Genomic DNA, 27,551 nt, shown 5'->3' on the forward strand with positions numbered 1-27,551 from the left:
TCATCAGACGTTATCAAGTACCATTTACGCAATGTTTTGGGCGGAACCATATGGCGATTGCGAGGTTAGAAAGTGATTTCAACTACGTCACAGTATGCCGTCTTCTGACAATTCCTAACTTAATGGGAATAATCGTGTTTGAGGGATTATAAATCTGTGAAATAGACCACAAGAGAACTCCGTTCGGCGTGCGACCATTTCGAGACTGCTCGTAACACGTTCGCTTTGCACCCTTGTGCTTCCCGGTGACGTAATGTGAGCCATGCCTAACGCAGAAGAGTCCTTGAAGTTATGTTGAAATACCTTACTGTATCGTTTATAATTAAACACGTTACTTCAATATTCTGTTCCTTTTCGCCATCCCACTGAAATCTATAACTGTGAAGGAAATACTATAATAATGATTGCCGACGGATTTAATTATAAGGTACCAGTTAAAATTTATTTTACGTTGATGAAACCATATGTGAATGAGTTCCTGCGACAATCGCTTGTTCAAAAAACAATATTTATGTACTTACACGTTTTATTTATAGTTAAAAAAATCTCTTCGTTAAAGTAATAAACATATTAGAATTAATGAGTGCAAATAAAAGTAAATTTATCAATTTAATTGTAGATTTAATTTCACTCCTTCTTGGTATCCATACAAAATAGTGATAATTCAATGAAAATGATTCAATTTTATTCATAAAAGTATGCAATCATTTCATCAGTGTTTTGTTATGACGTTGTCACGTTAAACTATCGTCCGTAAACCGACTTGACAGACAACCAATTTTTTTTACTAGTCTATTGTTCTATATAATTATTGTACAGCGGGATTGTAAGTTTGTTTGCAGAAAATCAACTAAAAAATTGCCAGACTAGTTATACAAATTGTATAACGAAGAATTGTGAACGAAGAACATACGAATACATAAATTTGTTCGTTACCGAGGTTAGATGTTACTGCACGTACTGCACGTGTTAATGAAACACGAAACTACAGTAAACTCGTGGAATAACATCATGTCAGTGTTAAGAAGACTTCAAGTATCCGCTCTACCACTCTGGTTCTGGGGTAGAGCGCCTGCCTTGTGACTTGTAGGACCCGGGTTCGCGCCCCGGCTCCTCCAAGGCGGATTGCCCAGAGAAAATGGTGGCATTTTCTCTGGTAGGAATACAATCCCTTGCAACAAGTCAGGCTACCAAAAGAAACGGTGGGTGGAACAGAAAAAAACCTTCCAGGTGGCTTCCAAATGGGGAGCCCGTTTCTTTTCTTGGGCTCCCCATGCGGTAGCCATTCCGGGGGTTTCTCCGGGGGAACGGAGTTTTGCAAAAATATTTTTTTTGACGTGACAACGTCTAATAATGCGATGAACGTCGGCTGCACGCACATTGTCCCGTTGCGCTGTGTCCCGTTACGCTCATTGCACGCTTGCGCCGCATCTATCTCTCTTCCACTCGATTGGAACAACCATCGATTTGACTTTTTCGAGGCACATTAAACTTGAAACACTCCCATTCGTTTCCGACTTTTCCTATCATCGTCCTATCCTTAACAGAATAACACAGATTGGAAGAAGTTAAATAGCAAACATGTATAAAAGTTATAGTTAAAATAATCTCTGCGTTAAAGTAATAAACATATTTGAATTAATGAGTGCAAACAAAATAAAATTTACTAATTAAATTGTAGATTTCATTTCACTCTTTCTTTGTATCCATACAAAATAGTGATGATTCAATTTTATTCATAAAAGTAAACAATAATTTCATCAATGTTTTGTTATGACGTTGTCACGTTAAACTATCGTCCGTAAACCGACTTTACAGACAACCAATTTTTTTTAAACTTATTAAAAATCGTTACAAGTAAGATTAACGGGTAGAAAAATAAACCAAATACGCCATCCGAATTCAACAGTTTTTAACGGCCTTCGGATTCACATTTATTTGATTACTACCGTACCAATGAGCTGGCAAAGATAATTACAGAATGACTGGATTAAGATCTGAAAGTGAGTTAAGCATCAACAATGCAATGGCAATTGTCAGGCGATAATCTAAAAAAAAGTGGTCAAATATCGCTAATAAAAATTAATATATAACAAAATCGAATATCGAATTTTGTTATTTAGCTACAAACGGATCCGTTTGAAGAATTTACACACACAATTTCATGGCTCCAGGGCTCACTGTCTCCGCGCCAGAAGAACTACAGACAACCTGTAACTTTCATTAATATAGATTTATTTTGTAAAATTTAATCCCGAAAACGGCTTACAACAAAAATGAAATGGTTTGCCAGAGATGGTAAGTTTCTGCTCAAATATATCCTGCGGAAACACTGGCTTTAAATAAATGGAGACTTCCTAAAGATTACTACTAACGACACAGATATAGGCCTACTGTTTGAAATTTTCCGGAAACAGTTACTAAATAAATATTATTGCAAACTGATGCACAAATTAAAATGTCGAATTTATCCAACCATGCAAAAAAAACAGAACTTCAGAAGAAAAATGCTTTGGTAAAAATGCTGACGACAGTTTACGAATATATTTGCACCTGGACACACCCACACACAAGCCTGATTTCCTACCTTTGTAACAATTTTTTTTTGGCCAGTGAAAATCGGTGAAATGGACCATTTTTATTTATATTTTTTTATTTTAGATTTAAAAATGCAGATGAATAATTATAATGACTAGGCATAAAAATATTATTTTATTCTTTAACTTACATTGTTATAGGTTAGTATAAGAAATAAAATACGGGTAGGCTCCAGTTATTAAGGGTACCTTCTAGATATAAATATCAAAGTAATCAATTATTTCACGCCAGAAATTGCCTAAAATGTAACAGCCAACCAATGCCAAGGGGTTTTGACCTAAACAAACGAAATGGAAATGAACTTGATCTAGATTAACGTCTCGCTGGACACGGTTTTCATCGCAGACGATGCAAGTTGATGGCACGGTAATACAACATTGACGCAATGAGAGTAGGGACAGCGAGAGTAGGTATCTATCCCGAAGAATTTCTCGAACGTACAGCAACGTCCATCACGTTTCCCCCACTTGCGAAACATTCAAGTTTGACCCCACTTATTACGTAGTGGTGTTTGGTGCCGCTGGTGGTGGTGGGGTTAGAACCACTTTACCCACTGTTTACTTTCAGATAATTTTTTTGTTGTTGGTGATAATGATATATTTTATAGATTTATTTTAGTATTTAGTGAGAGTAGGAGAATTACCACCCCCCCCCCCAAATGTGTACGACCTGCATCTAGGTGGAAAGCATATGATATGACCACTCAACCACAGTGACCCATACTTCAACGTCTGTCCAAACCTGCATCCTGTGATTTGTCGGGCAGCAAATGGGCACTGCAAAATGCGGACAGTACGTGAAAGATACAATCATGAATGAGAAGTCCAGCAGCGACCCACCTGCGCCCTGATGGTGACCGAGAAGTTGGACAGCAGCTCGTAGTCCAATGGCTTCCTCAGCAGCAGAGTGCCCTCCAGGCCGTTCACGAACACGAAGTACTCCTGCGGGAAAGAGAGTCGCAGAGATGTCACATACTTCATGTTGTAAGGCTTGATCCGCTTGTCTGTCACAGAGATGTCGCAGATACAACACGTTGTAACGTCGCAACAATGTCACAGAGTTGTCACAGATACCTCGCATTATAACGTCGCAACAATGTCACAGAGTTGTCGCAGATACAACACGTTGAAACGTCGCAACAATGTAACAAAGTTGTCACAGACACCTTATATTGTAACGTAACAACAATGTCACAGATATGTCGCAGATACATCACATTGTAACGTCACAACAATGTCACTGAGATGTCGCAGATATAACACGTTGTAACGTCGCAACAATGTCACAGAGATGTCGCAGATACATCACGTTGTAACGTCACAACAATGTCACAGATAAAACACTTTATAACGTCACAACGATGTCATAGAGATGTCGCAGTGACGTCACTGAGATGTCATGAATAAATTATAACATAAATCACAAAAACATCCCAGATAGATCACAGAACAACCACACAAACAAACAACAGGTAATGATCAGTGGTAGAATGAATTTTATATGCAGCATGGTAACCTCAAATATATTAGTTAGATGAGTCCACCCTCTTGGACAACACTCTAAATATATTTTGTACTTTTACAAGGATAGTCCTTGGACATCCTGTTGCCAACGATATGACATGTACAATTGTAAGGCAAGGCTTTGTAATACATGCAATTTTACAAAGTTCTGTCTTGAAGTTTTACTATTGATATTGTTGGCAAAAGAGTTTCCAAGGATTTTCCATGTGAAAAGTACAAAAATTGTTTTACAGTGTAGTGGCTAGCGTATCAGCCACAGGGGCACAAGGAGCCCGGGTTCGATTCCCGGCCGGGAAGAGGATTTCTCAAACATTCTCCCTGCGTTCAGGACCGGGTGTTTATGAAGTCACGCGGAAGGCAATGATAAACCATTGTGAAATGTTCCTACATTGCGCAGGCAATTGACTGCGCAGTGTAGGACACTGAGTAATTCGCACAACAACTCATCATCATCAGTAATGTAAAATCAAAACATAGTTCTTCAAATGATATTTCAAGTTATAAATTATATAGTTAATAAATCAAATGCTTTGTTAAAAGTTAATTTTAACGTAAATAAAAACCACTATTATTAATAATGATTTCCGCTATACTTAACAGGATTAAACTATGGACTAAATTAATCAAAAAGTCACCAGCGATATCATTAGACACGGAAAGTGGGAAACAGTAGTCCTATCTAACAAATCAAGGAATTCGGGGAAGGAATAATTGGTCTTGGTCCATAGCAAGCATACATCCCAGCAAAGGACAATCTTGATAAGGACAGGAATTATAACCTGGATCCTTCGGCATGAGAGTCCATTGTCTTAAAGGTGGCCTCCTGGCCAGGTGTTAAAGCACCACTTACAAACCACTCGAGATTACTTGAAAGTGTCTTATTACGAATAGCATTTTAAGAGCCATTGCATGTTTCTACACTATTTTCGTTACATGGTTTTGTCTATAACGTGTATTTTTTTTTTAGGTTAGTGAAAAATGGGTAAATCGGGTGTATTCACGTACATTTTCAGGTACAAAAAATTCTACACACAGTCTTGTCAGTGGTATAGGGACATGCCAGGGTCACCGCTGCTAGTTTCGTAAAGGCGCGTTAACCGGTGCGAAGACTGCACGCCAGTTCCGCGCCCGGCGCGTAGAGGCGAAGATGCGCGTGATGCGCGAGACACTGTCGCCCTTACCGACTCCCTCACGGATTTAGAGCTCGTGCGTTCGACTCGGCGACCACCTTAACAACTACGAACTACACCTCGCAGTGCCTCCGCGCCGGCTTTCCGGTGCGAGGAGGGGTGGGGGGTGGGGTTCTGACGTCCGAGTCCAGGAGAAAAGTGTGTAGACGGGAATTCGTACCATCTGCAATTAACAATGATCCGCTTGTCCGTCATTATACATGTATATATATTTTTTCCACTTGGATGTTGACAACTGTCTAGACTCTTAGACGGCTTAGAATTTTGAGAAAATTGCTCTTTTTAATGGTTTATTGGTTTGTCGATCATGTAAGCTAGGCATTTAAAAGTCGTTTAAGAATATTTTTTTTCCAGCCTAATATTTATTTAAACAGCTAATTCTAGATTTAACGTACGTGATTAATAACACTTTTCCACCTCGGTCGATTTTTGTTTCAAATATCAAACATTAAAACGTGTTCGAACGCAAGTTGAAAACACAATTTGGAAGCTGATAAACAAATAAAGAATTTTAAAAAAAACATGTTTCAACAAAGGCAACTCCTTTCAGACATTTTGGAGGTTATGATTTCATCCGTCTGGCCATAGAAAGTGAAGGGTTGGTAAAGTTTTGACGGACGGATGGAATTTTCCGTGCCATCTGATTGACAGTGGGTGACGTAACGGAAGATGCTCTTACCAAGTAAATCTTAAAACAAACGAATGTTAAAAAAAGTTATAAAAGGTGAAGAAGGGAAATCTTCGGAAATTCTTGCAGGGAACCGAAACTACGTGAGTTGTAGGCTTCCCTATTTTAATTTTTTAATTTTTGAAGTGTGTGTGTCCGTGTAAGGAATCGTGTGTGTGTGTAGTCACCGCATGTTTGCCGGGCAGGACGGAGTACTGGACGGTGGAGTAAGGCCCCTGCTGATCGGCGTCTACGGCTTGGATGCCCTGCAGCACCCTCGTGCCCACCACCGTCACCTGCAAAACAAAACACTGTCGCTATCGCCCGCCATCTTGCATCGGCCCCGCCCGCCATCTCACCGGGACTTCATCTCTGAACACTTTGGTCAGTTGGTATAAGAGATTAGAGAAAGTTACAGATGGATCATATTAAGCTCTAAGCACTCTGGCCAGTTTGTTCACGTAAGAAGATGGCGGCCATTTGTTTATATAGTATATAGAAATGTAGTGTACTACATACTCTTGTACACAATCATTTTTCTCGAGTCAACAGTCTTTATTTGTTTAATATTCATGCACTTTTCCACCACCATACTGACATCACTTATGAGAAAATGCAATTTTCTTCATGTCACAATATGGCGGCGACCTGCTTCCCCCTTGCGTCCCCTGGCTTCAGCAGAGATACCAACAAACTGTGTTTATGCTCCATCTGTAACTTTCTTTAATCTCTGGTTGGAATAGGTGTCCAGACTACGCCTAAAGAAAATTGTGTGCTATTTTAGAAATAACGAAATGTTCAGTGAACCAAACAAGTAAATCATATCTGAAACAAAAAACATATTAAAATCCTTTATAAATGTTTTGATGTTCAGAAACGCATTAAAAAGTGGAATTCATCAATATAGCTGTGTTTAGTTAGGTATATACATATATTTATGTTAAGATAGATGAAATTTACACAAACCAACTCCAGGTTTGACGAGCCAACGGTAACGTAATAACCTCGGCTTCCCCGCTATTTGGTTATTTATTTACAAGAAACATTTCCAAAATGAGGCTGTATAAGAAAACTGATGAGCATTAGCCCTGACGTGGAGACACATAAAACACGGTTGGAAATAACGTCTGTGAGAAAATCTTAACGACAAAACAATACGTGGTTCTACACGTTAGGTAGGGAGTGAGTGCTATAATAATTCAAACTAGACAAGCAAAAGTCACCATTTAGCCGGTGCTGCAAACTCAGAACTCAACCGGCGAAGCACTAGAGGGCGCTTTCCAGCGAACGGTTCAGGGCAATTTGAACAAGTTTACTTGTGCTGTGGCCGTTCAAAGAGATGTGAGCGCGCGGGAGTCGAGGGAAGGCCGACCTCCATCACTATCGCGGGCTTGCCGGCGACAGAGCGAGGGAAGCACAGAGATTTCACCGAGAACTTTATCCAGCAAAGACGCGTTGTGAAGCCTGCGTCATTGTTGGCAGCCGCAGTTCTGAGCAGTTGTCGTGATGTGGGGTTCGTGTATTCAGTGCAATTCTTTGGACATGCGCCATTGCAGTTTTGAACTGTTTTGTCATGGGAAAAAAAAAAATCAAAAAATGAAAAGATAAGAAGACATGGAACAAACAGCGAACATACGGACCCAAAGACGAAATTCAACAGGTGATGTTAATGCTTGTCAAGTACTCTAGCGTTCCCTCACCTCTTGACGTATAACGTAGAGACCGGAAAAATTCGCGGATTCATCTCGTGATAGGCTGAAATTCAAACATGTGTACAATTCTGCTGGTTCTGCTATTGGCTCGCAGTTTAACTGGAGCTCTCTGGGCCAATGAGAGACCATCGACCAAAGAAGCGTCGAAATCACAAGCTACCCAGCGGAGACGCCTCACAATTTGGTACCCAATGAACACGCGTGTTTTTTCTTGAGAAATGCAGAGGATTCTGCAGACGATTCGAGTTCCCACACCAGATCTCATACCCGTGGTTGACCACCGGAAACAAAGGGACGCTGTGCCGAATGAATCCTTCTGGTGGCTCACAAGGGCATAGTGAGCGGCCGTAACACATACGGACCGCCTAGTATAATCATCATAAGTAGAGACCCGTGAATTTCGCGGATTCATTTCGTGTTATGCTAAAATTCAAATAATTATACCTTAGTGCTGCTTCTGTCATTGGTTCTCTGTTAATCTGGAGGACTGAGGGCCAATTAGAGACCCTCACTCATAGAAATGTCGAATCACAGGCCACCCAGTCGAGACGACTCACAAGTGAACAGCCAATGAACAGTTGGCATTTGCCCGAGTGTGTAGAGGATATTTGAGTCTATCCTGGAGGTCATTGAACCCGCGAAATTCACGGGTCTCTAATCATAAGCCTTCCGGTTCAGGAACTCTTAATTATCGTTTTCTCTCAGAGGGGATACTGCCTTAGATTAGATAATTTTTCCGGTCTCTACTGTACGAGCACCCCGTGTCCCTAATGGAGGAGCCACAACTCCCGCAGAAGCCGCGACGAAGCGGGCGCTCACCTCGGAGATGTTGAGCATGTATGGGGCGTTCACGAACTGCGGGGCGTTGTCATTGGCGTCAGTCACCCGGATGTTCACCGGGATCACGAAGGCCTGCGGGTGAAAAAAAACCTTCAAGGGTGTGCACACACCTATACCGTGAAGTAAAGGTGGGTTTACGATTGAAAATTAAGAATTAAGACTTAAGACTTAGTCGGATACTTACCATATGACTCTATGTAAACTAGTGGAATGGTTTATGACTGTCGTGTGTGAATTTTGACGGGTCGTGTGCGAACCATATGATGACTTAAGACTTAACAGAAATGGTTATATTTTATATTTTTCGTTAAGACTTAAGAGAAGCGACCAATCACAACAAACCGGAACCTTTCAACCGGAAGTTTATGTCTTATTATTGGACCGAGCGAGGCAGTATTTTGGGTTATAATTCGTATATTTGTCATTTGTAATCATCATCCATTTCGAAAAATAGATATCCCATTTGTCAATAACCTATTTCAAACCTGCTTCTCCGTTTCGAACAATGGCTGACCATGTGTTTTGTGCTGTGATTGGTTAGAATTAACGACTTCTATGTCAATCATAAACTGGGAAATGTAGTTTTGACTTAATCGTGTGCTCGATGTTAAGTTATAATTCTTAAGGAAATCAATCGTAAACCCAGCTTAACCCCTGTCTCGTTAACAGGAGTTCGGGGAGGTGTCTGAGTCTCGACTTTATTCAGTCCTTCCCCCTGCCTCCCACCCAGGGAACACACTACAGAGACTCGCACTCTTCGTTTCGCTCTGATGAGTCATCGCCTCCACTTATCGTGCGACTATAAAAACAAAATATTAAAAAAATATATTAAAATTAACTGATTACATAGACCTATATTTATTTACCATAAAATGTCACATTTCATTGTTCCAGTTTTAAACTTAACTTTGATAATTGTCAATGTAGCCAGCAGTAGCGATGAACCTTTTTTCAAACAAAATTAAAACGATAATAATGTTCTCGCCCAATTTTTAAAATTTTTCCTTTTATTTTAGTATAATGTGTTACGAAATGTAAATTAAATTATACAACCACTTTAATTTTTTTGGCAAAAGAGCAATGACTGCTAGTATGCCCGTGTAAACAAACAAAACTTTATAGTGTAAAGATGTAGCTATAGTAAAAAGATTTGAAATTTGATTTTTGCCCTGCATTCGCTTAGTTTCGCGTGGTGCTCACACTAGGAGTATCTGAAGGGCTTACCGGGTCCACAGTCCGCTTCCTGTCGCATATGACGTTGACGTACACAGAGGCCGGACCTTCTATACCCTGAAACAAAAGAACAAGTCACTTTTCTACGGCGAATCAATGCCTGAGCATAAAGCGGATCAAGGAATAATTGAACTCGTTACGTCGAGGAAAATTTCAGTTGTAATTATATTGGTAAATATGTGTTTTTTTTTTATTCCGAAAATACTTTTATTCTATGCGCTTTAACTTCCTCTTTTCATTTAACCTGGCGGAGATAAGAAATTCCAAATACTTTAAGAGATATAGAATTTTTTTAATTTTCATCACAATACCTGTGTATTCATGCGGCGTTAAATATTGTTTCTTGTTTACGAGTATCGATTTTATGTTTTATTGTTTATGTTTTATTTATGTTTAATGTTTTATTTGTTATTTGGATATTGTTGTGTAAGTAATAAGTAAAAAAAAAATTACGTGAGTTCCAACTGTTCATCCTTTGTCCCGGTTTGTTAGGTCAGGTCAGTTACATTATAAATAGTTTAAAACTAAACCATTAAAATTAATTCATATCATTTTTAATGACCGCTTAGTTTGAAAGAATTTATAATGTAACTGACCTGACCTAATCAATCATTTTAATTAATTAGGCATTCACGAACACACGGCAAAATAAAAAAAAAATACGACTGTGGAATGATTGCACAGGTCTTGTAGGCTATTGCAAAATAAGAACGGCGATAACTCCTGAAGTATTAGTAATTGCTTATCTCCGCCGGGTTTTATGAAAAGAGGAAGTTAAAAATCATAGAATAAAAGTATTTTCTAAATTTAAAATTTTTTTTAACAAATATCGCCTAACTGCATATTTACCATTATATTGATAATGCGACTGTATCGCCAGGTTGTGGTTAGGTTTCGCAGGCCTGAGTCTCTTTTTGGCTGAAACATAATCCACTACGCTAGAGGTTTTCTTAAACTGAAAACTTTTTATTTTAAGAAAGTTTGCATTGTTTTCAATACATGTTACTAACGTTAAAATATAAATACAAACAGATTTTTTTTTAAGTTTGAAGTAATTCTTAAGTTTCTTTTGTTTGATTTTAACTTTAAGTTTTCATAACATTGCGTGCGAACATTACATTGGTCGTACAAACGAGTTGCAACGCTTACAATGTACATTATCGATCGTATTCTCTTTAACGGTCAAAATCGTTTGGTCTCGAAATTTTACAGATGGCTATTCACTACCAATTATACACATCGGCAAGTTACTTCAAGTCGCTTATCCAACGAAAGGAAATAATTGTAAAGCAAACAGCAGGCAAAGAGTTACTACGAGTTTTTTTTGTAAATAAGTACCGTTTTGAAATTCGGCCGCTGCAGCGCTGCGGTAGAAATTCTGCGCATGCGTGCTGTGTACCTGCGTCTGTTGGCAAGCCATTACGGAAACATTCGACCGTTGTTTGTGAGTATTTAAAATGCCTCCGCCGATTGAGAATCCAGCCCACTGTGAAAAACGTGCTGTGATTCGTTTTCTCAGCGCTAAAGGCGTGACAGCGGCTGAAATTTATCGTCAGATCAGTGAAGTGTATGGAGAAAACATCATGACCGATGGAATGGTATGGAAATGGGTTAAAGATGGCCGTACCAATGTTCATGATGAAGAACGAAGTGGGTGACCTGTCATTACTGAATATTTGGCACAGAAAGTTGATAAAAAAAAGTGAAAGAGTACAGACGTTTAATGATTTCGTCGTTATCTGGTGAGTTTTCTCAAGTCTAAGAAATGTTTTCTATGCCAATTAGACGGCAGACTTCTATGAAGATGGAATTCAAAAACTGGCTGTACGATACGATAAGTGCTTTAATATTTGTAGAAATTATGTAAAAAAAAATGTAGATTAAGGTTCAGGCATTCGTGAAAAATAATATTCTTAAGATAAATCTACTTTATTATTTCAAAACGGTTTATTCCATAAAAAAAACACGCCTCGAATCTCTCTCTATAAACAACCCCCCCCCCCCCCCCAAATTAATTCTGTGTACACTTCTGCACAGGCTAATTATCTTTTAAGCGATTAACAAGGGGACAACCAAGCAGGGAAAAATTTTTCATGTTTAAGTGCCTACAAAAATGGCAGTGGTCCCTAACGTTTTCAGCTGATGCCCTCTTTAGGATGCGGCTAGTAATCACTTCCTTACTTCTATCGTTTTACCACAATGTCTACGGGAAGCAATGTAAACCTAAACTTACTTAGCAATGAAAACACGTGTTTTAAGTAGAAGATGCAAAATTGGTTCGATTAAATACAATATATAATTACTTTTACTATCCTATCAAATTAACCTACTGCTAGTGAAATATAGCCACTATACGATCAACCCTTTAAGTATTTTTTAATGACATTATGCAAACATTAATATTATAAAATATGCCAAAATAATATAGAGCCCAATAGTTTTTACAGATTCCCAAATTATCCCACGGCCCCATTTCACTGAGACAAACTCATGTTTTGTTTGGGGTTTCGTAGCTGTGGCAGAATCTGCGGCGGTGTTGTGAACGCACGGCCACAGTCGGGTGACGTTTATCGTGCTCCGACCGTCCAGTCGTTTTCAGGAGGTTGTATCAGCCGAAGGGGAGGAGGTTTTTCCGACCTCCTTGGTTGCGCCCCCCTTTCACGTATTCCCTTCTCTTACTTCTCATTTCGTCCCGCTTGCCACTCTCGTAACACGCCTCTCTCGCATGACGCCAGGAATTATTTAGACCGTGCCCGAATCCACCTGATAAACCTATATGTAATTGCCTTGTAGGTTACATTAAATATAACTTTAGTAATTTAAATACTCATAAAAACTTTCACTTTACGTTGTGCTACTCCTATTAACAATCAAACCTGTTTATAAGGAAGTTTCAACCAAAAACAGCACGTACGTACCGATTGTCACTGTTGGAAAAGAATGTTAGAATCATATAATAATCTGGCATAAATTAAAAAATGACAGTAATGAAGTGAACAAAAATGCACTGATGTCAGGTAAATATTGTTTTTGTAACGAAGCTGATTAATCTCCACAGCCTGTTTTCTTGGCTTAGTAGAGTTTGAAGAGGCCAGAGGCCAAACACTGTACCCGTTCATATTGCTCTGGTACACAGCGAGGTCACGAGGTCAAGTGAAGCATGCGAGTGCATTACCGCAGAGCTGCCAACCACCCGTCGGTTATCACAGTTGTGCATAATGTAAAACCCGCGTGAAACAAACGCAATAATATTTACGCGAAACACCACATTATAAATTAAAAATTAATACTCACTCCTATACAGTAACGAGATATTCCGTGCGCTAAACGGAATTTACAATTACGACGTTTCAGGGTTATAAATTTCAAATAATTTTTTTTTTTTTTTTTTTTTTTTTTTTTTTTTTAAATTGTTGACTTTCTCAACATGCGAGATGCACGAGCCAGACTTATACCGAACGCCGATGCACACTATGTTCCAGTGAAAAACAAATACCGCTCCGTGGTCCTGTATTCAGGGGTCTGAATCAAGGGGCGGCTCTAAGACCAGGCCAGCAGGGCAACACGTCGGCATTTTTGTTACCCCTGCGTCTGCCGTGATTGTAGACGTGTTCGTTGCATAATGTGTAGGGACTGGAAAAATCCGCGGTTTCAATGACCACTAGGATATTGACTCCGCGATTCTCTATGTACTCGGGCAACTACTGTATCGCCTGGTCATTTGCTACCGACTCGGGACACCTGTTTACTGCGATTCTTATGATTCGATACTTCTTTTGTTGAGTGTTTGCCATTGGCTCAGAGTCCTTCAGGTAAATTGCGGTCCCAATCACCGACGCAGCATCAAGCGAAACGAGTTTGGATTCCAGCCCGTCTCGAAACGAATCCGCGAATTTTTTCCGGTCTCTAATAATGTGAACGTAATTAATGGAGACCTGAAAAATTCGCGGGTTCATTTCGTGTTATGCTAAAATTCAAATAATTATACCTTAGTGCTGCTTCTGTCATTGGTTCACTGTTAATCTGGAGGACTGATGGCCAATTAGAGACCCTCACTCATAGAAGTGTCGAATCACAGGCCACCCAGTCGATAAGACTCACAAAGTCAACCGCCGATCAACAGTTGGCATTTGCCCGAGTGTGTAGAGGATATTGGAGTCTATCCTGGAGGTCATTGAACCCGAGATTTTTTTTGGTCTGTAGTAATTAATCAAAGTTTCTTTTAACATAAATCAGTAGAGACCTGCAAAATTCACGGATTCATTGACCTCTAGGATATACTCCACAGTCCTTTAAAAACTCGCGGAAATGACACCTGTTCATTGGCTACTGACGCGTGAGACGTCTCAACTAGGCTGTCCGTAATTCGGCACTTTCTTGGTTTAGTGTTTCCCATTGGCTCACAGTTCCCCGGATAAAATGTGGGCCAATCGCAGAAGCGGTACGAAGGTATAGTTGTTTTGATGCTAGCCTATCGCGAAATGAATCCGCGAATAATGCATGTCTCTATAAATCAGCAGGATCTTTGTCGGAATCTAAGTGTCAGACCGGATCACGCAGTGAAGTCCCCCGGGAGAGCTCCAGGTAGATGCCGAGGGCCACAAGGCCAGGGCCAGCGACGCTGACGGCTCACCTCCTTGTCCAGGCGGCGCGCCAGGCTGATGTTCTTGCTGCCCGGGTAGATGCGCACCGGGCTGTCCACCTCCTTCAGCCTCAGCACCACGTCGCCCGTCAGCTCGCTGGGGTCGCCGATGATGCGCAGCGAGCCTGCCGACAAGCGCCGCGTGTCAGCCACCGCTGAGAGAAAGGTTCGTTTGCCTCAACAAAATATTTGTTCGCATACGGCGAAATAAATATATTTCGTTGATTGAAACAAAAATTTTGTAGTAGGAAAGATTCTGTTCACCCATGTCAACTCAAATGTATGTTTGGTTAGGTGTAAAAAATCATTTTGGTTACTTACCGAGTTTGGTTAAGCTCCACCAAGTAAATATTTTTGTTTCGCCATATATAATCAAATATTTGTTTGATTCAAACAAACCTTTTTCTCAGTGTGCTCGGTTCCATGCCCTCCTCCAAGGAGACAGGGACCCGCCCTAAGAGATAATGTGTGGCGCGAGTTGCGCCCTGAGATAAGTTTTTGAATTTAAACTTCTTTGCTGAGGAGACTACAATTTTAGAGTATTACGAAAATTCCGATCGCATGAGGGGAACAGTTAGGTACGTGGTGGGGGAACTGGGAGAGGAGGGGATAGTTAGGTACGTGGTGGGGGAACCGGTAGAGGAGGAGTCAGCAGGAAAGATGTAGAAATGACGCAGCATAATTGCACACTAGCACACTCGCATGTTTGCATACTTTCACACTTGCATACTTGCGCAATAGCATAATTTAGCGCTCGCATAATTGCATATATAAATATATGGTTGATCTGCGATCTCAGCCAAAGAGAATTATGTTTCCAATACCTTTTAATATAATAAGCAAGAAGTTTTACTTTGTAGAGCGTGTGGAAACCACACGCCCTACGTCTGTGGTGCGAGACGACGGGACGTACCTATGACGGATCCCACCGGCAGGTCCTCGGACACGAAGAAGCTCTCAGCGGAGCCGCCGCTCTCCAGGTAGCACCTGCTGTCGGTCACTGCAACACCGGGACACCACACACGTCACACACCCGCGCGCGACCACGACATCGCGTCCCGTTTGCTTCTCAAACCCCCCCTAAATGTTAAACCGTATACCGAGAGCTAAGATGTTACACATTAATAATATAAGTTCTAAAGGTCTTAAAAGTCATACTGTTAAGTATAAAGGCTTAGGATAACAGAGTATTAAATGTGGTAATGGGGTTCCATTGATATCAGTGGTTGGAATGGAACATTGAGAAACCTTCACCAAGTAAGCGTCATGAGCTATCGATTGCGGCTGGCGAGAACCCGCTCGTATTGTTTGGAAACGACGGGTTAAACGACCGTCTGGCTGGTTGGGATCCCCAGTCATCGGTGATGTGAGGTGATTCCGTCGTGGTTTCTCATTGCCTTCTGCAGATATTTCTAATAAGGGGCGCACAACACCCAGTCCCAAACAAAGGAAGGAAATTTTTCCACACGCGAAAAATCTTAGAACCGGCTGGGAATCGATTCGAGCTCCCTTGTCTCAGCAGCCAGATACTATCAACTACTGAAACAAGAGTGATAATTTAGAGAAATAGATTAATTTTTTTTTTACAGTTGAGATGCGTGCAATGCGTACAGTCGGCGGACAATGAAGGACCTGCCGGCCCATTGTGCACCGTCTCACGCCCGCGCGCCTCCAACAATGGCCGCTGCTGGCGTCGTGCGATGACTGTGTCACAGGGTTACTGTCTTGTTTGTGCGTTCAAGTCTCCGCGTCTCGCTCCGTTCCGCGACAGAGCCGTCGGTGATTCACCGACCCTTCCCCGTCACCTTGCGGGTACGAGGGTTTGTGTCTTTCCCTCGTCCTAACCGCAACTGTGCAAACAAGAATTATCTTGGCGTGAAATGTTGCCAGGAACGTGACACTGCTCACGGTAACACGCGAATTAATCTTTGAAGATGGATTTCATCAGTGTTGATGTATTCATATATATTATACCGGCCTTGAGCTAACCCATTATCGTAAGTCATTTTGTCAAGGCAGGAGCCACCCACACAGTTCCGTAGCCAGAATTGTGAAGGAGTATAACAATACATTGAAAACCCTGCAAATTAAAATTGTAAAAAAGTATAAAACATATTTATACTAAGGATTTCTTTTAATGATTCATATCACGAAAACAAAGGAATTGATTCATTTGATTTTCAAAAGTTATTTTCTTTCAGTGTGTGAAAGTTTAACAAGCGTGAACATGGCGTATTACATCGTGGGCTACTTTCTAAACACATGACGTTTGCGTCTTACAATGTTTTTGAAAACACTTCTCTTAAAATGGGTCCGTCAGAAACGCAAGCCAAAACGCAAAGAAAGTTGGGACAATAAGTGCGTTGCGTTAATGCGTCTTTCGTGGTTTCTAAACAGGTTTCTCTAAAAATGTGATTGTTGAACTTTTTTTTTTGCGCTCTTGCGTTTCTCGCTGAGTTTATAAACCCAGCCTTAGGCCAGGTTTTGCAATGACACGGAAAACGGACGAATCTCGCGGAACAGTTTACGTTGCTCCGTCCGACCAATAGAAGTAGAGAACTTGACTGCGGTGGTGGCCATGTTTGTTTATGTTCTAAATACGTTAAAAAATGGGTTCAAGTACAACAATATCTAGTGTTGTATTATTACTTCGACATTTATTTCTATCATGCATGTACATTCTGTCCGTGCTATGATCTCGTAGCTTAATATATTTTTTTTTAAATTAAATTAATACTTCGGATACTAGAAATGTGATCTCATGTGTTGCCATTATGTTACGTTTCCATCGTTTCCAGGAATCCGTGTCATTGAAGAACGGAGGGAAATAAAGAAGTGCGACTCTTTCAGTGGAAACTGAAACCATGTTTCGCGCGACATGTGTCGACATCTGTTGGGCGGGCCCATAACTACCAGCAAATAAAAAATCGGAATAGAGGTTCTCATACATTTTTTTTTTAGTTAATACGTTTTTTTGGTTATATTGAGTTATCTCCTTGGCGGCGCAAAACTAATTTATTCCATGTGAAAATATACTCAATGATGTTTTGTAATAAACCGTCATGTAATAAATAAAGGAGTAGGAGGTGCAAAAACTCATTGTATTACACACCACAAAATTAGCAGCTACCTAAATAGAGTGAATTTTCACTGGTTTGTTTGCCTGATAATAGCTTATACATTACTTCTCCTAGTAAATTAATGTAATTATGTCAGCAATATATTATGAAAACTACTATCTAGCGGACGGGCCCATAACTACTTCAAAAAACTAGGCCTCAGTCTCGGTAATTAGAGTTTCTCCCCCGTGCCTTAAGGCTGGGTTTGTAAACTTGGCTAGGAACGCAAGCAGACACGATAGTGTCGGGGACGCACCACAACGCCGAAATACACTAACGCCGAAAAATGTCACTGCAGGGCTGTCACAAAGGTTAGGTTAGGTTAGACTAGGTTAGGTTAGACTAGGTTAGGTTAGACTAGGTTAGGTTAGACTAGGTTAGGTTAGACTAGGTTAGGTTAGGCTAGGTTAGGTTAGGCTAGGCTAGGCTAGGCTAGGCTAGGTTAAGTTAGGTTAGGTTATATTACGCCAGGTTAGGTTAGGTTAAGTAAGGTTATGTTTGATTGTGGTATTTCGGCGTTAAGGTACATTTAAGAAACACACACAAATGCATTCAGTTGTTATTTCGGCGTTGTGGTACACAGCAGTTTTCTATAGCTGACGGCGTTGTGGTCAATTTTGACATTCGGCGTTATGGTCTTTCGGCGTTGTGGTAACGACCCGATAGTGTCACTATAGAACGGGCCATGGAGACGACAGTTCCCCCAGGTCCTTCCGGGTAATGACAAACATGTTATTAATCACTATCTAGTTACATATTTTTCTTATGTTAGACATTAAATTAAAATTAAACTTGACCTTTACACCATAACATATGCTTTTTGATGCCACATTAGCAGATTGCATTTGTGCAAAGTTGTGCCGGATCACTGGTTCTCAATAAAATATAATTAAAGTTTTAGGTGGTTTGCATCCTCCCTCGCGATGTGCGTTTCTGTTTTTGCGGCGTACACTGATGCGGAGGCACACGGCGTGGTTCCTGCTCTCCCCCCACCCCTCTCCTCCTACCGCACCTCCTCGAAGGAAGCCAGTCAGTGCAACGGCTTTCTGCCTGAGGGACGCCGGCGAAGGCTGACGGCTGCCTCCGAGCCAGGCCCGGCGCCGACAACACGAGCTCCGCGGGATGACGTCACCACGTGGACGGATTCGAGGGGGCGGGGGGCGGGGTCTTTCCCGTTACGGGTCGCTATTCTACATTCTTGCAGCGGGGAACATGTATTCATAGAGACCGGAAAAAATTCGCGAATTAATTTCGCGATAGGCTAAAATACAAATAGTTATGCCTCAGTGCTGCCTCTGCTATTGGCTCACAACTCACCTGGATGACGCTGGGCCAATGAGAAACACCCGACCAAAGCTTTATCGAATCACAGGCTGCTACGCTGGGACGTCTCACAAGACAGCAGCCAATGAGTGGGTGACATTTGACCGAGTGTACGTAGAACTATGGAGTTCATCCTGCAGGTCATTTTTCCGGTCCCTATGCATTCAGCATAATATCTTGGGCAAACGCTCATTCGTGGTTTACTATGTACCCGAGAAATGATTTCTGCACTTTAACAAAACATTCCTTAGGAAAACCATTTGCCAAGAAATAATGTGTAAATTTGTGCAACAGAGAGCTATGGTTATTTTTGCGTGTATGAAAGGCGTTTCTCGAGATAATAATGAGTACTGTAGTTCTTATGAAAATTGGCACACTGTTTTATATTTTTTATTGATGTTTTATTCAAACATAATATTTTTAACCTTGGAAAAGTTAATAGAATATTCAATAATTTGAATTCATTTTTTTTTACCGTGCTTATTAATATGCGTAGTTTATACTGGGAAGCTATTCATGGCACGTTTTACTAATAACTTTTAACTATTGGAGATACTGAGACAACACGAAGCATAAATGCCAGGGTAAGAATCCGAACACTTTTCTTTGTAGTGATAGAGTTGTTTTCATGTAAATGTACAAATTTAGAAATATCTGTAAGTTTACATAAATAATTATTTTCCATTTATATATATATTATATATATATGTATACATAGTTACTGTCATAGAAAAATTCTCAGTAATGACAACAAAGATTAATACATAGACACACGAAAAAAAAAGCAAATTTCAGCGGACGTTACATCGAACTTATGTGCCTGAGACAGAGCGATGCTGGTGTTCTCTAGGAACAAACATCTGACAAAGATTTCAGTATCCGAGATGGTGGCTTCCATCAGACGACAAAAATATGGCGGGCATAGGTCAGAACCGAAAAAAAAAAGTTTTTGTGACATCAGATCAAAGATGGCGGACGTGACATTAGGATTCAAGATGGCGGGCGTAACGAAAATTTCAACATTCGAGGATTGAGGCACTCGATGCCAATATTGCGAAAACAACAAAATGATGGATCCAATATGGCCACCGGGGTCATATTCAAGGTCAAAGATCAAGATAATCCAAGATGGTCGCCATGACGTCAGCGGTCGGTCGGTCATTTACCGGCTCAAACTCTTCACCCTGGACCCTGTTTCCGGACCGGCTAATTATTAGCAGCTAATATATACTTCTGCCCAGGTAAAAATCCGAGCCCATTAGTGCTGCGAACACTATTTTGTAGTGATACAGTTGTTTTCATGTAAATGTACAAATTAAAAAGAAATATATGTTATTTTACATGAATATTTATGTTCCAAGTACAAAAAAAAATTCACAGCTCACAAGACCAACGGTCATTTTAGAGACAAGAAAAAAATCGATGATTTGTTTCACGATATGCTAAAATTACAAAAAAAAAAAAAAATGTTTGTCTGTAAAGTCGGTTTACGGACGATATTTTAACGTGACGTCATAACAAAACATTGATGAAATGATTCCATATTTTTATGAATAAATTTGAATCAGTTTTATTTTAATAATAAAAGAATAAATACTTTAAATTATCCAGTAATCAGATTTTTAAAATGCAAGAATAATTAACCTTTATTGCCGAAATTGTTGTTGTAATAAGCAATGAAAACCACATTAACTTTTCATTTCACTTTATAAACAGTCCACGAAACAGTTCACATGTAGATGACTTGTAATTAATTTTAAAAACTGGTGTTTAGCTATAAAGTTTAAATATAATTATGAACAAGTTTTCATATAAATTAACTGTAATCAAATATCTATCATGAATATTATATGAATCACCATAATTTTAGTCAATTGTAACATAACCTATTATTACTGCACTCGCCGACAGCGTAACGGAACACAGCGTAACGGAAAAATGAGCGTAACGGGACACAGCGTAACGGAACAATGAGCGTAACGGGACACAGCGTAACGGAACAATGTGCGTAACGGGACACATTGTAATGGAACAATGTGCGTAACGGGACACAGTGTAATGGAACAATGTGCGTAACGGGACACTTTTTCGTGCGTGCAGCCGGCGTTCATCGATTTATTAGACGTCACGTCAAAAATTCACAGCTCACAAGACCGACGGTCATCTTAGAGACAAGAAAAATTCGCTGATTTGTTTCACGATATGCCAAAATTTAAAAAAAAAATGTTTTCCGTACTGCTTTTGTTGTTAGATCGCAATATATTTTGAGGACTTTGGCCCAGTTAGATAACCTCAGCCAAAGTAGTATCAAGTGACACGTTCCCCCAAGTCGAGACGTCTAACAAGTTGGTAGCCAACGCTTAGGTGATATTGGTCCGAGTATGCAAAAAAAAAACATTCGAGTTCATTCTGGAGGTCGTTGTAACCGTTGAATTGCCAGTCCCCAAACCTTCATCTTTTGTGTCAGTATTGTGCATTGTAATTATCTTTTGTAAAATGAACACAAATGTTAATATAAAATTACGTATATTCGTAAATTTTTACACATACGTAAATAAAAACACAATATTGTACCACTACAAAATAGTGTTCGCAGTAATACCGGTTTCGGATACTTGTTCGGGCGTTTATACTTTGCGATGTCCCAGTACCTCCAAAAGTTAAAAGTGTTTTGTAAACCTTTCCCTCAATAACTTTCCAGTATTAACTGCGCACATAATAAACATAATAAAACAAAATAGAGGCAAATTGTTGAATATTCGATTGTCTTTCCGATGGATTTTTTTAAAAATATGCTTGAATGAAACATCTATTAAAATATAAAATTATTCACCAATTTTCGTAACAAATACTCAGTATTGTTTCTAAAACAACGTATTTCATACATACATGCAAAAAATAGCCATAGCGATGTGTTGTACGAAGTTACAATAATTTCCATGTAGTGTTACAAACTATTTCTTGGAAACTGCTTTCAAACGAAAGCCCGGTGCTTGAATGAACCACGAAGTGTTCGGGTCAGTGGTTATCTGGCATTAACCCCCCCTCCTCCGTACCAACCCTCCAACTACACTCACGTGTCACAAGTTGTCATCCTGGAAGAGGGTAATAATACTTCCCCCTCCGTCGACAAAGTCTACATTTAGTCTTCCACCAATGACCACCATCCTGTCGCTTCGTTGCGTGCAGCACGTCATTCGGGAAACTAACCCCCCTTGTGTGTGTGTGTGTGGGGGGGGGGGGGGTCACACACACTTCGCCCCCCCCCCCCCCCCCAAATCAACCCATGAGAAACGAGATTACAATATTTCCTGCCCTGGCGCCCTCCCTCATAGAAGAACTAAACCCATCGCAGTTAAGATAAGGAGTCAGCAAAGTTCCCTGATCCAACGCCCCCTTTTGCTCCGATAAAGTTATTAAACAGATCACTGAATCACTGTACGCAGAATGAATCAGAATCAAGCCGTCAAACTTTGGCCACAGGTTCATCACGAAAAATTAATAAGCTGAAAATATATATACGACTAATGATCTAAAGTGCCTTTAGGTTTGGATATGAACAAAATGGAACACCAAGCAAAAATAATTTCATTGGAACAGCTGGGGTTAACACCTTAATTTTTTATACAGTATTCTTAGTATTGTTACCCCCAAATAAATAATTTTACGACGGCAAGTTCTGCAGTGGTTGTTGATTTTTTCTTAATTTAAAGTTTATACGTACGGCTAGTGTTCCACTTTAAACACATATCATATTATTTACAATAAAAAAAGTTGTTTATCTTCAACTTCAAATTATATCAGCTTTAGGAAGCACTTTAGACCATAAGTAAATCACTACATGTTTTTAGCTAATTTGTCTGTGGTGAAAATGCAGGCGAATTTTGTTGATGGAATTCTGACTCCTCACGTGAATATAAACGATAAATCTCATACATTACTACTGAAAAGGGGATGTTGAGTTTGTTAACACTAAAATTCTTCATACAAGGTGGCTTGAAAGAATTAGTGTACGAATATTATTAAAAAAAAGAACACCTATGAAGTAATCTGTCATGGTCTATGGCAAGAGAAAGCTCCACAATATTATCCTGGAATGATTTCGGAAAGCATATAAAACCGAGATCAGAATCAGTGGACCAAAATGTGAACTCGGGACAATTTTTTTTCACCACTGCACTTCTTTGCTCGGAGTTATTAGCATGTTTAAGGAACAGAATGTTACCATTTTTTTTTCAAAGAGTTTTTATTTTCTGAAAAGATTAAACACTATTTTGTTGGATTGAATTACCCATCAACCATGCATAACGACTTGAATACTTTCGTGGAAGTCTAAATAATTAAGAAAACTAACTAATCAACTTTTTTTTCAAAGTTGAGCTGTTGCAACTTGATAATGAAAAAATGGATGTGTAGCTGTATATTATTAATTAAAAAAATAGTAGTTTAAGATATCATTTTAACAATACTAAAAGAAAGGAATGTTAAAATATTTACAACTTCTTGAAAACTTAAGTAATTTCACAGTATTAAATATTTCCCCCAATACAATCAATTTGTATGATAGCACAAGAAGGCCTTTATTCATGTATTGGTTTTTGATCATTTGTAAAATTAGTAATTGAAGAAATTGGGTTTAAAAATTGGTAACCAACATTTTGTGATCTTTAGCAGCAATGAAGGTAGTGTTTATAAAATCAGTTAGAGTAAATTTTTTTATGAAGCTTTGTCCTCAATAGGTGCCTACATTTATAAGAATGTCTATACTCTAAACATGATAATAGGTAATGTACAAACACTTTAATTTTTTTTTTACGAAACAGAAATATGTCAAATTACAGATATTTTGAAATTTGTACATTTAAAAGAAAACCATTGTATCGCTACAAAATAGTGTTCGCAGTAATACAGGGTTAATACAGGCCCGGGCAGTTATGCTTCGTGTTGTTCCAGTACCTCCGATTGTTAAAGTTATTTGTAAAACGTTCCCTGAATAGCTTTCCAGTATTAAATGCGCACATAATAAGCATGATACGACAAAATAAAGTCGAATTGTTGAATATTCGATTATCTTTTCCGTGTCTTAAAATAATTACGCTTGACTAAGACATCAATTGAAAAATTTAAATATCTGTCAATTTTCGTAATAAATACTCAGCATTATCTCGAAAAACCTATTTAATATGTGCAAAAATAACCATAACCATGTGTTGTACGAAGTTACAATATATTTTTTTTTTTAGTGTTACAAACTATTTCTTGGCGAATGGTTTCCAAAGGAATCTTTTGTAAAGTACAGAACTGTGCACTCAAGCATCAACACTCGAAACGGGAATGCCATTTTGTTTGACGGTTATAACTATTTACAGTCGAAGTCTTCAGTTCTGGTGTTCCGAGACTCTTTCTCCCGTTTTCCCCCTTCGCTCCCACCGCGACAGCCGGCTCCAACCGGACAAGCATCCAGCGCGTGAAGTGCGAACGCAGGTGGGAACGAGGCGCGCGAAGTGACTCGCCTGATCGGGCCGCGGGCATCTGGTCCTCCCTGGTCCAGCGCGCAGCCTCCGCGTCGGGCCGAAGAGACGCCGCTTCCCACGAGACGCTGTCTCTGATCCCCCTGAGACGAGGATCTGCTTGGGTCGGTATCGCAATTGCTGGCGGTGTTCCCACCTCTTGGAGCGAGCTACGACAAGGATCTCCGAGCCTTGTGAAGAGCTGACGCGGGCGACGGGGACGCACCACAACGCAGAAATACCACAACGCCGAACGTACGATAACGCCGAATACCATAATGCCGAATGTCAAAATTGACCACAACGCCGACAGCTAGAAGACTGCTGTGTACCACAACGCCGAAATACGTTAACGCCGAAAAATGTCATTACAGGACTGCCACAAAGGTTACGTTAGGTAAGGTTAGCACACAAATTCATTCAGTTGTTTTTCATTTTGCTCCTGTGGCCCCCCCTTCCCCGCAAAATCATTTTTCGGCGTTGTGGTAATTCGGCGTTGTGGTACACCGCAGTTTTCTAGCTGTCGGCGTTGTGGTCAATTTTGACATTCGGCGTTATGGTATTCGGCTTTGTGGTAACGACCCCGACGACACAGCTCCAGTTACTAGCCTGGTCAGCTAGGAGAGGTTGAATAGACCACGGGGTTTCCTGGGTGATAGAGGAGTCCCAGAAAGAAACTAAGGGTCGGGGGAAGGCACCAGCAGTACTGGTCCTGAGGTGTAGGGCACAGTCAACTGTCTGGTCAGCTGAGCGAGCAGGCAGTTTCCTGGTGGCCTCAGCCTCTCACCATAGCTGGTGCCTTAACAACTTTCCCGATTGCGACAACAAGGAGTGTGCCTCTTTCTGGCTGCTGGTTATCACCGCCCGCGTCCGATCTAAGCTCTGGCTCGACTGGGGCTAGGGTTCCGCACAGATGCAGCCGGCCAGAGTAGGTGGTAAGGACTAGTACAGCTGGTCGGTGTGAGCTCTAAGGACTAGTACAGCTGGTCGGTGTGAGCTCTAAGGACTAGTACGGCTGGTCGGTGTGAGCTCTAAGGACTAGTACGGCTGGTCGGTGTGAGCTCTAAGGACTAGTACGGCTGGTCGGTGTGAGCTCTAAGGACTAGTACGGCTGGTCGGTGTGAGCTCTAAGGACTAGTACGGCTGGTCGGTGTGAGCTCTAAGGACTAGTACGGCTGGTCGGTGTGAGCTCTAAGGACTAGTACGGCTGGTCGGTGTGAGCTCTAAGGACTAGTACGGCTGGTCGGTGTGAGCTCTAAGGACTAGTACGGCTGGTCGGTGTGAGCTCTAAGGACTAGTACGGCTGGTCGGTGTGAGCTCTAAGGACTAGTACAGCTGGTCGGTGTGAGCTCTAAGGACTAGTACAGCTGGTCGGTGTGAGCTCTAAGGACTAGTACAGCTGGTCGGTGTGAGCTCTAAGGACTAGTACAGCTGGTCGGTGTGAGCTCTAAGGACTAGTACAGCTGGTCGGTGTGAGCTCTAAGGACTAGTACAGCTGGTCGGTGTGAGCTCTAAGGACTAGTACAGCTGGTCGGTGTGAGCTCTAAGGACTAGTACAGCTGGTCGGTGTGAGCTCTAAGGACTAGTACAGCTGGTCGGTGTGAGCTCTAAGGACTAGTACAGCTGGTCGGTGTGAGCTCTAAGGACTAGTACAGCTGGTCGGTGTGAGCTCTAAGGACTAGTACAGCTGGTCGGTGTGAGCTGTAAGGACTAGTACAGCTGGTCGGTGTGAGCTGTAAGGACTAGTACAGCTGGTCGGTGTGAGCTGTAAGGACTAGTACAGCTGGTCGGTGTGAGCTGTAAGGACTAGTACAGCTGGTCGGTGTGAGCTCTAAGGACTAGTACAGCTGGTCGGTGTGAGCTGTAAGGACTAGTACAGCTGGTCGGTGTGAGCTCTAAGGACTAGTACAGCTGGTCGGTGTGAGCTCTAAGGACTAGTACAGCTGGTCGGTGTGAGCTCTAAGGACTAGTACAGCTGGTCGGTGTGAGCTCTAAGGACTAGTACAGCTGGTCGGTGTGAGCTCTAAGGACTAGTACAGCTGGTCGGTGTGAGCTCTAAGGACTAGTACAGCTGGTCGGTGTGAGCTCTAAGGACTAGTACAGCTGGTCGGTGTGAGCTCTAAGGACTAGTACAGCTGGTCGGTGTGAGCTCTAAGGACTAGTACAGCTGGTCGGTGTGAGCTCTAAGGACTAGTACAGCTGGTCGGTGTGAGCTCTAAGGACTAGTACAGCTGGTCGGTGTGAGCTCTAAGGACTAGTACAGCTGGTCGGTGTGAGCTCTAAGGACTAGTACAGCTGGTCGGTGTGAGCTCTAAGGACTAGTACAGCTGGTCGGTGTGAGCTCTAAGGACTAGTACAGCTGGTCGGTGTGAGCTCTAAGGACTAGTACAGCTGGTCGGTGTGAGCTCTAAGGACTAGTACAGCTGGTCGGTGTGAGCTCTAAGGACTAGTACAGCTGGTCGGTGTGAGCTCTAAGGACTAGTACAGATGGTCGGTGTGAGCTCTAAGGACTAGTACAGCTGGTCGGTGTGAGCTCTAAGGACTAGTACAGCTGGTCGGTGTGAGCTCTAAGGACTAGTACAGCTGGTCGGTGTGAGCTCTAAGGACTAGTACAGATGGTCGGTGTGAGCTCTAAGGACTAGTACAGCTGGTCGGTGTGAGCTCTAAGGACTAGTACAGCTGGTCGGTGTGAGCTCTAAGGACTAGTACAGATGGTCAGTGTGAGCCACGTGGAGCCCGTTCAAGAGAACTGTCCGCAACTAACTCTACGTCCTTTTAGCGTCAAAAAGGTTCCACGAGGTTTAACGAAAACTTTGCATTAAAATCGGTCTTGAAATTTTACCCCCATCACGCCCAAATAAGTTTCACTTCAAAAAACACTTCGGTGACGAATTTACAGGAAGGTCTTTAAATACAAATTGCAATGGAACGGAATAACGAACATGGCATGTGAGACCGAGACTTAAGATTTAAACACACAGATGACGTCAAGGTGGAGGTACTGCTTCACGCTTAAGGACACCTAGAATGGCACCTCTTGGTCTCACACATCCCTGTTGATAATTTTTGACGTGACAACGTCTAATAAATCGACGAACGCCGGCTGCACGCACGAAAAAGTGTCCCGTAACGCACATTGTCCCGTTACGCTCATTGTACGCTTGCGCCGCATCTATCTCTCTTCCACTCGATTG

At 41.2% G+C, this 27,551-nt stretch overlaps 1 protein-coding gene across 1 annotated transcript in view; it reads right to left on the reverse strand.

Annotated features, from left to right (window-relative positions):
- Positions 1-27,551, reverse strand: part of LOC134532001 (protocadherin Fat 4) — a 153,318-nt gene that overhangs the window by 44,868 nt on the left and 80,899 nt on the right. Inside the window, exons 3-8 of the mRNA XM_063368123.1 lie at positions 15,319-15,405; positions 14,397-14,530; positions 9,755-9,820; positions 8,510-8,602; positions 6,167-6,274; positions 3,438-3,539 (exon numbers count right to left, since the gene is read on the reverse strand). Of these exons, the coding sequence (XP_063224193.1) occupies positions 3,438-3,539; positions 6,167-6,274; positions 8,510-8,602; positions 9,755-9,820; positions 14,397-14,530; positions 15,319-15,405 (590 nt within the window). The remainder of the gene's footprint in view (positions 1-3,437; positions 3,540-6,166; positions 6,275-8,509; positions 8,603-9,754; positions 9,821-14,396; positions 14,531-15,318; positions 15,406-27,551) is intronic.

This window comes from Bacillus rossius, chromosome 5, assembly GCF_032445375.1.
Source record: "Bacillus rossius redtenbacheri isolate Brsri chromosome 5, Brsri_v3, whole genome shotgun sequence".
NCBI classification, from domain to species: Eukaryota; Metazoa; Arthropoda; class Insecta; order Phasmatodea; family Bacillidae; genus Bacillus; species Bacillus rossius.